Below are 12,259 nucleotides of genomic sequence, written 5' to 3'. Positions count from 1 at the left end.
GCTGGGGGCCTGTGCTCCTGTCTCATGGCACCAGGCTGCCCATGGGGGGCCATGAGGGGAGGAAGCTGCTCTGGTCTGGACCTGTGCCAGGCTGCTCTCATCCAAGAGAGGGCTCAAGAGAGAGATGGGCCAGGGTCAGGGAAGGGCCCTGCAGCTGGTGGGGGGTGCAGGTCCAAGGGTGGAGAACGTTTTCCCAAACCCCACCGCTTTGGGCCAGGAGGGTGCTCCCCTGCCCTTGCTTGGGTCTGGTGAGTACAGGTCTGAGCTTCAAAGCATGTTGCAAACCTAGCTAACTGCTGGCCTGGGGCAGCTGGGCGAGCAGGCCAAGCCCGCCGAGTGGGCGCGCCAGGAGCTGCGGGCCTGGTATGGGGCTGGCACCTGCAGCCCAGAGTGGCCCCCGAGCCCCGAGCCTCTGTGGGGCCGCCCATCCTGCCGGCTCCACGGGGAGGACCGCCGTCCCGGCAGCAGATGGGCCGCGGGCGCCTCCTCCCCTCGGCCGGTGGCGGCTCGGTCAGGTGGAAATCTCCGCATTCAAACCGGCGCGGGCCAATCAGGGCCTGGCGCGCCCGCAGGTTCAAACGCGCGCTGAAGCCGGCCTCCCGCGCCCGCCGCCTAGACACTGGCGCGGGGGCGGTGAACCTGCTGCCTCGGTTACTGGGAGCAACACAGACGCCTTGAGTTACAGGCACCCCGGCCCGGCGGGAGCGGGGCCATTGCCATGGAGCGCTCCCTGCACCGCGTCTCCCTCGGGAGCCGGCGCGCCCACCCGGGCTTGTCCTTCTACCTCACCACTTTTGGTAAGTGCCCGCGGCGGCTGCCGCCAGGGACTGCTTCACCCTGCCCGCAGCGCCCAGAGAGGGCAACCCCCTCGTGGTGGCAGATGAGGCAGGGAGCAGCCATCCTTCTGTTTGGGGACATCTGCCTCCCGTGGTCGCGCAGGAGGGGCTCAGGGCACAGGCTCAGGCAGCTCAGGCCGCTCAAGCCGCTGGGCCCCACCTGCTGCCCGGCCACTGGTGCCGAGTGCAGTTGGTTGTGCCTCACTTGGCTGGAACAGTCGTGCCCCAGTTAATCTTTCAGGGATGGAGTTTGCCACCACTGAGCTTCCCATTAACAAGCAGCTCAGGGTTAAGTCAAGGTCTTGTTACTACATCTCCAGACCTCCTCAGTCCTCTTCCCTTTGGCTCAGGGACAGGACAGGTGCTGGGTCAGCCCCAATGGCCTTGGCTTCCTGTGGGCTCACCTTGGAGCGGCTGCAGCGCCACGGCTCCGGTGGATGCCTGACCTGCAGCAGAGATGGGAGAATTCTCCCCTCCAGGAGCTACTGCGCTCTCAGCAGGGTCCCAGGGCTGCCCTGGGGGCTTGAGGCGGAAAGAATTGGGCAGTAAGCTCCTGCTTCCAAGCCCCTAGATAGCAGGAGTGGGTTCCCCCAAATAATAGCTGGGCAGCAGCTGCCCCAATGGTCTGGGCAAACCTGGCCTTCCAAGTCCCCACAGTAAGATAAATAGCTGTGTCCTAGGATACAGCTCTTCCTAGCCCTTGTTTCCTCACTGGTTCTGCAACTCTCTGTGGGCAGGGAGTTATGTCTCCTCTCTGAAGACTTGAGATCCCGAGAGGAAGGTCTCCCACTGAGCCAGCTGCAGAGTTGGTACCTGAGCTCAAGCCTTCTGAGATGACGTGTACAGCACATTAAAAAAAAACTTTTATACAATTTTCCTCATGAAAGTTGGGGCAGTTACTGCAACATAAGTGGACTTTGCCCACATTTCAAAGACAGAGCACCTAAGGAGTTGTGCCCTCCTTGGGGTTCCGGCTCTCCTACTCTCGGGCTTACCTCTATCAGCACGCTTGGCTCTTCACAACCTGCCTTCTTCTCTAGGGGCAGAGGGAGTAACGGAAAAGCAGTGGCTTGGCCCCTAGAAATGGCCTGTGGTCTGGCATCCTGGAATTCACGGGTCCAGTTGGTAGAGGGTAACAAGAGTAATTAACTCAACACCGTTTATTGCATGTTTATCACGTGCCATGCCGTGTGCCAGGTGCTTTCCCTGCATCATCTCATTTAATCCTCCCAACCGGTGGAGGCAATCCTGTTAACCACACGAGGATGTGGCATTCTACCAGATAGGAGAGGTTCCCGGGATGCTCTGAGCTGGTGGTACTGGAGTGGTCAGGAAAGAGTGGCGGAGAGCTGTGAGGCCTTGTTACCTTAGCCGTGTCCTGATTAAAAAGTAAAAAACGTTTCACTGTTTTTTCTCCTTATTATCACGGTAAGATGTATTCATTGTTGAAAACTTAGTGAAAAGAAGAAAGTGAAAATCACCTGTAATCTGACTCCCCAGAGGAGGCCATTGTTAACATGGTTTATATCCTTCCAGACTTATTTCTCTCTCTCTCTCTGTGTGTGTGTGTGTGTGTGTGTGTGTGTGTGTATTTGTGTGTGCCTAATTTTAACAAAATTGAGATTCTGCTGTATGTACAGCTTTGTAACCCGTTTCTTTTCCTTACTGGTATGATGTGACTATTTCCTTGTATCAGCCCATATTCTTGTACTGAGTTAATCTCCCTGCCAGATCTGGGAAGTTGGGGAGGGTCCAACCCAGCAGGGAGTGGATGACCTGCCCAGCCACGGCCTCAGGGCTGTGTTGGGTGGGTATCAGGGTGTGATGTGACCTGAGTGTGCACCGGGGCGGGCAGGAACCTGGTGGGGTGGGGAGCCTCCCGCTCCACGTATGCGGCCTCCTCTCAAATCTCTCCGTGGACTGACACTGGAAGAGTTCTCTCCTGCTTCCTTCATTAGCTCTGTTTCCTTGACAAATGCCGTCCCTCTTCCAGGCTGCTGATTTCTTTGTACACTGTGTGATCTTTGCTTTTCTGCTTGGGAATGAAGAGTTTTACCAGTAGTTTTCAAACGTGGCTAGTTATCAGAAGCACCTGGAGATCCCAGAGATCCTGGTTTAATAGGTCTGGGGTGCAGTCAAAGAATCTGTAATTTTAAGAAGTCACAGAAGTATTTTGTTGATGAGCCAGGTTTGGAAGCTATGGATTCAGAGTCAGTTGGCTATCAAGTATTCAGTTTTTGGCTATCAACTATTCAGTTTGATAGCCAACTTGGACTCCCTTAAAATGAAGGTCTTTGCTAAGTTTTCCTCAGTTCACTGGCTTTTCCCCAGCATGGCAGGTAGCCCCTGGCCTTCAGCAGTGGGCTTTGCTTTGCCCTGGTGGAACCAGAGGAAGCTGCTGCTTAACTGGTAGTTCCCTGAGCACAAATAGGTAAAGGGAGCTAAATTTCCAGCATCTCTGGAACTAAAAAGAAACAAAATTGTTTTGACCAGAATTTTTTTCAGGGAGAATACTGTATGGAATATGTCGTGATTTATGTATTTGTGTGTGTGTGTGTGTGTGTGTATGTGTGTGCATAAGTACAGCTCCTTGTCCCCCAATAAGGGGCACCTTCAAGTAACGTTAGTTGGCCATACATTATGTTGCCTTCTAAGGAGGTGGCCTGGCTTCAAGGGAGGGGGGTAAGTAAACTAGAGCTCGAACCCAACTACTCCAGAGGGATTTTATATTTATGAGAAATGGTATAATTTGAAGAAGCCATTACAGGTGCACATAAGTTTTTTTTCCTTCAGGATTATATATTTTAATTTTATTAGTATGTTTGTTAACTTAAAAAATAGCTTTTTTGAGATATAATTCACATACATACAATTCACTCATTTAAATTATACAATTAAATGGTTTTCAGTACATTCACAGAGTTGTGTAACCATTACCACAGTCAATTTTAGACCATTTTTATCACTTCAAAAAGAAACACTATACCCTTTAGTTTATTACCCCCAATTCCCAATCCCCTCTGTCCCCTAACTCTAAGCAATCACTAATTTACTTTCTGTCCTTATATACTTGCTTATTCTGGACATTTCATATAAATGGAATCCTATAATAGGTGGCCTTTTGTGACTGGCTTCTTTCAGTTAGCATAATGTTTACAAGGTTCATCCATGTTGTAGCATATATCAGTATTTCATTCATTTTTACAGCTGAGTAATATTCTATTGTATGGATATACCACATTTTGTTTATTAATTCATTGATGGACATCTGCGTTTTTTCTGTCTTTTGGCTATTATGAATATTGCTCAGCTATGAACACTGATACACAAGTTTTTGTGTGGACAAATGTTTTCAGTTCTCTTGGGTATACACCTAGGAGTGGAATTACTAGGTCAAATGGTAACTCTATGTTTAACTATTTGAGAAACTACGAAACTCTTTTCCAGAGTGGTTGCACCATTTTGCATTTCTGTCAGCAAGGCATGAGGGTTTTGCTTTCTCCACAACCTCACCAACACTTGCTATTATCTGACTTTTTTTTTTTTTTGCGGTACGCGGGCCTCTCACTGTTGTGGCCTCTCCCGTTGCGGAGCACAGGCTCCGGATGCGCAGGCTCAGCAGCCATGGCTCACGGGCCCAGCCGCTCCGCGGCATGTGGGATCTTCCCGGACCGGGGCACGAACCCGTGTCCCCTGCATCGGCAGGCGGACTCTCAACCACTGCGCCACCAGGGAAGCCCAATCTGTGGGTTTTTTGATCCACTTTCTTGATAGTGTTCTATGAAGCTCAAATTTTTTTCATTTTGATGGAGTCCAATTAATCCATTTTTAATTTTGTTGCTGTGCTTTTGGTGTCAAATCTCAGCATCTACTATCATATCCAAGGTCACAGAAATTTACTTCTATGTTTTCTTCTTAGAGTTTTATAGTTTTGAGGGCTTCCCTGGTAGCGCAGTGGTTAGGAGTCTGCCTGCCAATGCAGGGGACATAGGTTCGAGCCCTGGTCTGGGAAGATCCCACATGCTGCGGAGCAACTAAGCCCGTGCACCACAACTACTGACTGTACTCTAGAGCCCGCGAACCACAACTACTGAGCCCGCGCAGCACAACTACTGCAGCCTGCACACCTAGAGCCTGTGCTCCGCAACAAGAGAAGCCACAGCAATGAGAAGCCTGTGCACCACAACGAAGAGTAGCCCCCACTTGCCACAACTAGAGAAAGCCCGTGTGCAGCAACAAAGACCCAGTGCAGCCAAAAATAAATAAAATAAATAAATTTATAAAAAAAAAGAGTTGTATAGTTTTGACTCTTAGATTTAGGTCTTTGAGTTTGAGTTAAAAGCTTATTTTTAAAAAAACATTTTGAGTTAATTTTTGTGTATCGTGTGAGGAAAGGATCCAACTTCATTCACGTATATATGGTATCCAGTTGTCCTGGCATCGTTTATTGAAAATACTATTATATCGTCCTTGTATGGTCTTGGCACCTAGTTGAAAATTAATTGACCATACATACATGAGTTTCTTTCTGGACTTTTAATTCTATTCCATTAATCTGTTTGTCTTTTCTTATGCCAGTATCACACTGTCTTGAAAACGGCTGCTTTGTAGTAAGTTTTGAAATTGGGAAGTGTGAGTCCTTCAATTTTGTTCTTCTTTTTCAAGATTGTTTTTACTACCTTGGGTTCCTTGATTTTCCATATGAATTTAGGCATAATATTTTATATAGAAAATATAAACCCAAGTTCATAAAAATGTTTGATAAGTATTTAAAGCATATCTTCTTGAAAGAATACCAACTTATTAGTTTGCCTGAGGCAACAGATAATTAACTTACCTGGGATTTGGTCCAGGGCCTGAATGTGGTGAGTGGTCATGGGAGAGAACAGCTTGCCTTTCCTCCAGGGTCTGAGCCAGGAGGTGATAGGCAGGCTGGACACGTTCTGAGGGCTGCAGGGAGCTGCGGCCATTCGGTGACCAACCCAACTCTCTTTAGAACGGTTATACCCAAATGAAAGCTGTGGGTAGCGGCTCTGCCTGTAAGCTCTAGAGAAAGTGCCTGGAATCTTGGACACTAGAAGGAAGTCAGAAAGATGTGGTTCTGCAGGCAGAGTAGACTAAGGAATGTCGTTAATTTGGTGGGCATTTTCTTTGTTTTTCTATGTTTGTTGTGATAGTACAATATTAGCTGGGACCTGTCCCTCTCCTTTCTCTGCCTCTATAGAAGCCGCAGAGACAAAAAGTCCATTTTCTGTAGTGAGAATGAAGCTTGGGAACAGATGCCAGGCAGGATGATGTGTTGGGCAGTGTGAAGTCAGGCCCTGAACTTGAGGCCTGCGACATGTCCTGTCCCTGCCAGCTGCCCCTGGCTCGCCCGGCTGCTCTGAGCCCAGGACGATGGGGAAACCCATCCAACCATTTCTCAAAAGCTTGTCATTTGCTGGTCAGGGGCCTCAGCATTTATTGGCTTTCCTGTCATTTGGAGTCCATTTGCTTGGGAGCATTCAGAAATTCTCAGTCTGGCCTGTTGATAACCCTTTGTTTTCTTTTCCAGTTCTGCTCTCTCTGTTCTTTTTTAAAACACTTTTTATTATGAAATATAACACACATACAGAAAAGTGTCCCTCCAAATGATGTGCAGTTCAGTGATTTATTGTGAAGCAAATACTGTGTAACTTAAACTGGGGATTGGCTTCTGGATTGCCAATATCCGGAAGCCTCATGTGGTTTTTTTTTTTTTTTTTTTTTTGCGGTATGTGGGCCTCTCACCGTTGTGGCCTCTCCCGTTGTGGAGCACAGGCTCCAGACGCGCAGGCTCAGCGGCCATGGCTCATGGGCCCAGCCGCTCCGCGGCACGTGGGATCTTCCCGGACCGGGTCACGAACCCGTGTCCCCTGCATCGGCAGGCGGACTCTCAACCACTGCGCCACCAGGGAAGCCCCAGAAGCCTCATGTTTGATACGTAAATTGTTTTTTTCTTTATCATTCCGTTCAAAATGTTTTCTAATTTTCGAGTAATTTCTTCTTGGATCCATGGGTTATTTGGAATTATATTTCTTAATTTCCAAATACTGGGGTTTTTAGTAGTTTTCTTGTTCCTTATTTTACCTTTATGCAGAGAACGTACTCTGCATTCATTCAGTCCTTTGATGGCTCGGCTTTTATAAATGTTCTGTGTGTACTTGAAAAGATCTGAAGTAGGTGGGTGTAGTGTGCTTTGCATATGTCAGGTTTAGGTGAAGTTTACTACTTATGCTGTTCATATATTCTATATCCTTGCTGGTTTCTTCCCCCCCCATCAGTTACTGAGAGAAGTGTGTTAAAATTCCTACTATGATTATAAATTTATGTATTTCTCGTTATAGTTCTGTCACTTTTTTCCTTTATATATTTTGAAGCAATATTAAGAACATAAAAATTTAGAATCATTATCTTTCTGATGAGTTGAAACTCTTATTATTCTGGTCTTTTTTTATTGTTATGAAGTCTTCTCTTCATTTCTAGTGGAGACAGAGTCCACTTTTCCTGAGATTGACATAGATACCCAGCCTTCTTTTGGTTAATAATTGCTTGGCATATCTTTTTCCATCCTATTTCTTTCAATCTTTCTGTTTCTTTACATTTTAGGTGTGCTGTGTCTGTTACAAACGGCAGACACAGACTTGTTATTTTTTTCTTCTTAATGCAGACCTGGGATGATATCTTCTTTAAAAAGATCTTTATTTGTTTCTGTCAGGTGCTGGAGGTCACTAGCATCTGGGATAATCTTAATTCAATGTTAGGGACTCAGATTGAGGTGAGCTGCAGTCCCTTGAGGAACTGTGTCTGACCATGGTTTACTCTGTTCCTAAGGAGCAACCCTTTGGGGCTCCAACCCAAAATGTAGGGGTGCAGAAGGACCCCACTTCTTGGCAGGCCCTGGTCTCCAACTCCTGTTCCTCCAGCCCCAAGAGGCAGGCAGAAACTCTGCTCAGGCTATCAGACTTTGCTACCTCTGGAATTTGTAAATACCCCTAGGAGAAAATTAGCCCAGAAAAACAGTAAACTTAATTGCATGGACCTCCATCCCCCCAGATCCTGCTTCGTAGTTCCTCTCTATCTTGTTACATCTCCAAGAAGCTGCTTTTAAATATTTTGTCTAGCTTTTCTAGATTTCCTCAGTGCGTCTGTCATCCCAGGAATAGAAGTCCCCTACATATGTTTTCTAATTTTTCTGACTTGTTTTTTTTCTTTTTCTTCTTTCCTCCCTTCCTATTGTCATTTCAGTGGGAATGCCTTCTATTTGCCAGGTATTTCACATATATTAGTTCCCACTTTTACAACAGCTCCATTAGGGCTGTATTATTATTATTCTTTCCATTGTACAGATGAGAAAACTGAGGATGTAGTGATTAAGGATCATCAGTGGTGGAACCAGGACCCAAACTAGGTCTTAATGATTCCAAAATGCTTTGCTTAGAGATACATGCTTCCTCTCTTGTGTTTTTCCTATTAGATTTGTTCTGCTGGAAAACTTCATTTGATAGAGAAAAAAATAATGAAAATGTAAAACATAATGAAAACAGGGGACTTCCCTGGTGGTCAGTGAGTAAGACTCCATGCACCCAATGCAAGAGACCTGGGTTTGATCCCTGGTTGGGGAACTAGATCCCACATGCATGCCGCAACTAAGAGTTCGCATGCCGCAACTAAGAAGCCCGCATGCCGCAACTAAGAAGTCCGCATGCTGCAACAGATCCCACATGCTGCAACGAAGATTCTGTGCCGTAACTAAGACCCGGTGCAGCCAAAATAAATAAATAAATAAATAAATAAATATTTAAAAAGCATAATGAAAATAAATAATTGATTCCATTGTATGGCTCAAAGCTATTAGCAAGCACATAACAGGTGCTAATCATTATATAATAACATACTTAAATTTGGAGAAGCCTGTAATATGAAATGGATAAGGATGCTGAGTAATTTATAAAATGTGATAAAACTGACAATTCTGGAATTAAACTTATATGACTTTATAGATGTGATTAAATTACTATAATAAAACTTAAAGGAGAATTGGAAAAGGCAGGATAATGTGAATTTTCTATATAATATAGTATTGTACACAAATATGTATAAAAGAAAACCATTTGCTCTGTAGGTAAAGCATTTTCTTGAATGTGCTGGGCTGTCCTTGGGTTAATGTGGGACATTTCCAGATTTTGCAGTTTGGTGATAATGAGTATGGTTTAAATCTATCAAAATTCTTTATTAAGAAAAGGACGGACCTCAAAAACTGGGAGTCTTCTTTATCCTTAGTCATACTATGCTGATTTATCTTAGAACTGTATTTTCTTAACAATTTTTAAAATTGAAAAATTGCTTCAGAATTGAGATCAGATTTATGTCACACAATTGTGGAGGCAGCATGGGTATGTATTAGTTATCTACTGCTTCATAACAGGTGATTCCACTACGTATTGGCTTAAAAAACCAAACATTTTTTATCTCACTGTTTCTGTGAGTCAGGAGTTTGGGCATGGCTTAGCTGGGTGTTTTTGCTGAGGGTCTCTCACGTAGGTTGCAGTCAAGATGTTAGCAGACTCATGCTGGTAGTGCAATCTACTTCTGGAAGGAAAAACAGCTTGGGAAGCCACATGAATATGAGGTTTCACAGGAAGCAGAGAGTCAAATGAACAGGGTTGAATTGACCCATCATGATTTTTATTCCACCACGGCAGCCCCCTCCTCACTTTTGTTCTGCCAGCACTTACCATCAAAAGCCAGGGCCACTTCTCCAAATGGAACTCAAGGTTCTCCCTCCTCCAAACAAAACACTTGAAATTCTACAGGGCTACATCCTAAGAGCTGTGTGGCTCCAGTTCCCCAGCACCGCTACCATTTCTCCCTTAGAGGCAGAGAGTGAAATGCATGAACAGGGCATAACTCTCTCTGAGTGTTAGCGGCTGGCCAGGCTCCGTGTAGACCCAACCTCCTTTGTATGTTTGTCCCGTTATCATCCTCCTTCCTGTGGCTTTTAACACATGACAGCTCTTAAATGGGGAATTGTTTTTGGGGCGAATTGAGTTTGGGGATGACTGCTGCTCCGTGCTAGCCAGGCAAGTCCCTCATAAATGTAGTCTCCGCACACCTCTGGGTGGTGTGAGCTCCTTCTAGGACACATTCCTGCTGACCCTTGTGTTCAGCAGTGGTGTGCAGCCCTCATCTTCTTGCTTCATTTTCTGAGTAGGTCTCTTCTGACTGTGTCCTTAGAGTCGGAGCTCATCTTCCTGTGGCCCTCTATTTAGGAAGGTCTGGCGGATTAAATTTCTTTAGCTGGCTTCTATAACGTTTTTCCCATGGTGCCCAGTGAGTCCGAAACCCCCAAGTCCTGTACCCAGCAGAACATGGTTTCGTTGCTTTCTCTGCACTTTCTGAAGCTCACTCTCATCTGGTGTTTTTCCTGCCATATGGGGCTCGTCTGTTCTCCCTTTACCTCTGGGTCCCCGCTCCGTGGTGACCTCCTGCAGCCTCTCTGGGCACCTGTCACCACCACCCTTTGCAGACAGAGTCGGTGCCCAACTGTAGCCCCATGGGAACTGGGGATGTGCCCTCTCCAGGGCTCCCAAACACCTAGTGAGGATGACTTCAGGCCCTCTAGCCTGAACTTCCTGCATATTCTCAGGCCACACCCTGAGCCTAGGGAGAAAGTAGGGATATTGACAAGACCACAGATTTGGGGGGCTTGATTAGCTGGTACCTAGACCAGCTGAAGCCCCCAGGGATTCAACCTGACTTCCCCTCCTCCTGGTGGTTCATTTCTCTAGACGTGAAGACATTTCTTGGAGCCCGCCCTCTCTTGGGCTTCCTCTTGGCTTCTCAAGCAAAGGGCAAACCTTGTCCTGTGTCTGATGGCTCTCTCTGCTCCTGGACCCCAGGGTTGCATTGGCAGAGCCATGGTGCATAGTTAGAGGGCCGTGAGTGTTCTGGAAAACCAGTTCAGTGCACAGGAAAGGTTTGGGCAGAGTTCTGGTCTCTAGTTCTGGCTCAGTCTACCCTGGTCCCTCTGGGCCCAGGGCAAGTCACCTTTCATCTCTGGGCAGGACTGTTCTGGCTACCAGGTGAGGAGGTTGGGCAAGGTGATTTCAGGAGTCTTAGACATTCGATGGAATGGACTAAGGGGGGGGACAGAGGGGACAGTCATGGCCAAGGGAAGGGTTCTCATTCTTCATCTTGCTCTCCCTCATCGGTGAGCCTGACAATGGGCTGGGGTAGGGTGTGTACTGCCCTGGGGACTTGGAGCTTGGTCTGCTGGGTTTAGTTTCTCTGCTGTTACAGGGTGTAGGCGGGGCCTGGAAGAGGAGCTGCGTGGAGCTGTGCAGACTCATCTGATTTCTGAGTCAGTCTTCACCCCAGGCCCATCCTCTGCTCCAGCTCCACCCTTGACCTTGCTCACGCCCCTGACCTAGCCACTGGGCTCTGAGTTCCCTGAGGGTAGGCACTGTTCAGATCTGCCCTTCTTCCCTCAGGCCTTCGTGCAGGTGCCCGGCAGATGCTTGTCAAATGGAATTAGTGACCACTTGTGTCAGGAGATTTCTCGGTTCTGATTTCTGGGAAAGGGCCGTTGGAAGGGGATAGGTGTTGGGCAGCACAGTGGTTCCCACGGCTGTGGAAAGCCAGATGTGTTTGGGCCCGAGTCGGCTTTGCACTGGTAACAGTTTCAGAAAAAATTTGTTAAGTGTAGATGCCTTTGGGTCGATGAGATCCAGTCCATGGCTGCTGGCCCTGTTCATCTGTTTCCAGCCTCCTTCTCCCACCCCACGCTGGATCTGGGCCCAGGTTTTGTAGGAGGTTTCTCAGCTCTAGGAATCCCCAAAGTGGTAATTGCTCAGACCTTGAACTAATAATACCATGGATTCTCCTGGCGCCTTTCATCCAAGGACCTCCTCGCCCTCCAGCATTATCTGATCCCCACACAGCTCAGAAAGTGTGATAACCCCTATTATTAGCTCCACCTCACAGCCAGCGAGGACATTGTGGCTCTGAGAGAGGAGCGTAGTTGGGTCTGGGGCTGGAGCAGACCTCCTGGGCTTCTGAGATCAGTGTCCTGGGCAGGAGAGCGGCAGGGATTTCTGATGGGTGAAGAGCTGGACCAGGGTTTGCTGCAGCCTGAATTGCTTGGGACTGTAGATTAAACACCCCAAAGTATGAGAGGCAAGATCATAGTGGTTGGTGGACTGATGTAGGGCTATGAGGCGTGGAGTTTCCCTCCTTTCTGTGCTATGCCTGCCCTTCTGCCAGCCAGCAACTAAGCGCGAGCCCCAACCACCAGTCCAGTTTCACGGGGCATGTCCAGAGATGAACAGTTGGGATGACGAGGGGTGTCTAACTGTGCCATGAGGAATGCTGGAGGGACTTCAGACTTTGGTGTGAAGGAGAGA

General features: G+C 47.4%; 1 protein-coding gene across 3 annotated transcripts in view; it reads left to right on the top strand.

Annotated features, from left to right (window-relative positions):
- Positions 1 to 597: 597 nt before the first annotated feature.
- The window catches only part of RGS3 (regulator of G protein signaling 3), a 127,676-nt gene continuing 116,014 nt past the window's right edge, over positions 598 to 12,259 (top strand). For 2 of the 3 annotated variants that reach the window (XM_067743580.1, XM_067743579.1), the window contains exon 1: positions 704 to 797. In XM_067743580.1, the coding sequence (XP_067599681.1) occupies positions 719 to 797 (79 nt within the window). In that variant the 5' untranslated portion in view covers positions 704 to 718. Of the gene's footprint in view, positions 798 to 12,259 lie in introns of all 3 variants that reach the window. The other variant, XM_067743583.1, reaches the window with a different exon arrangement.

This window comes from Pseudorca crassidens, chromosome 7, assembly GCF_039906515.1.
Source record: "Pseudorca crassidens isolate mPseCra1 chromosome 7, mPseCra1.hap1, whole genome shotgun sequence".
Classification (NCBI taxonomy): domain Eukaryota; kingdom Metazoa; phylum Chordata; class Mammalia; order Artiodactyla; family Delphinidae; genus Pseudorca; species Pseudorca crassidens.
The sequence above is the reverse complement of the archived record's forward strand: the minus strand, read 5'-3'. Positions and strand labels throughout refer to the sequence as shown.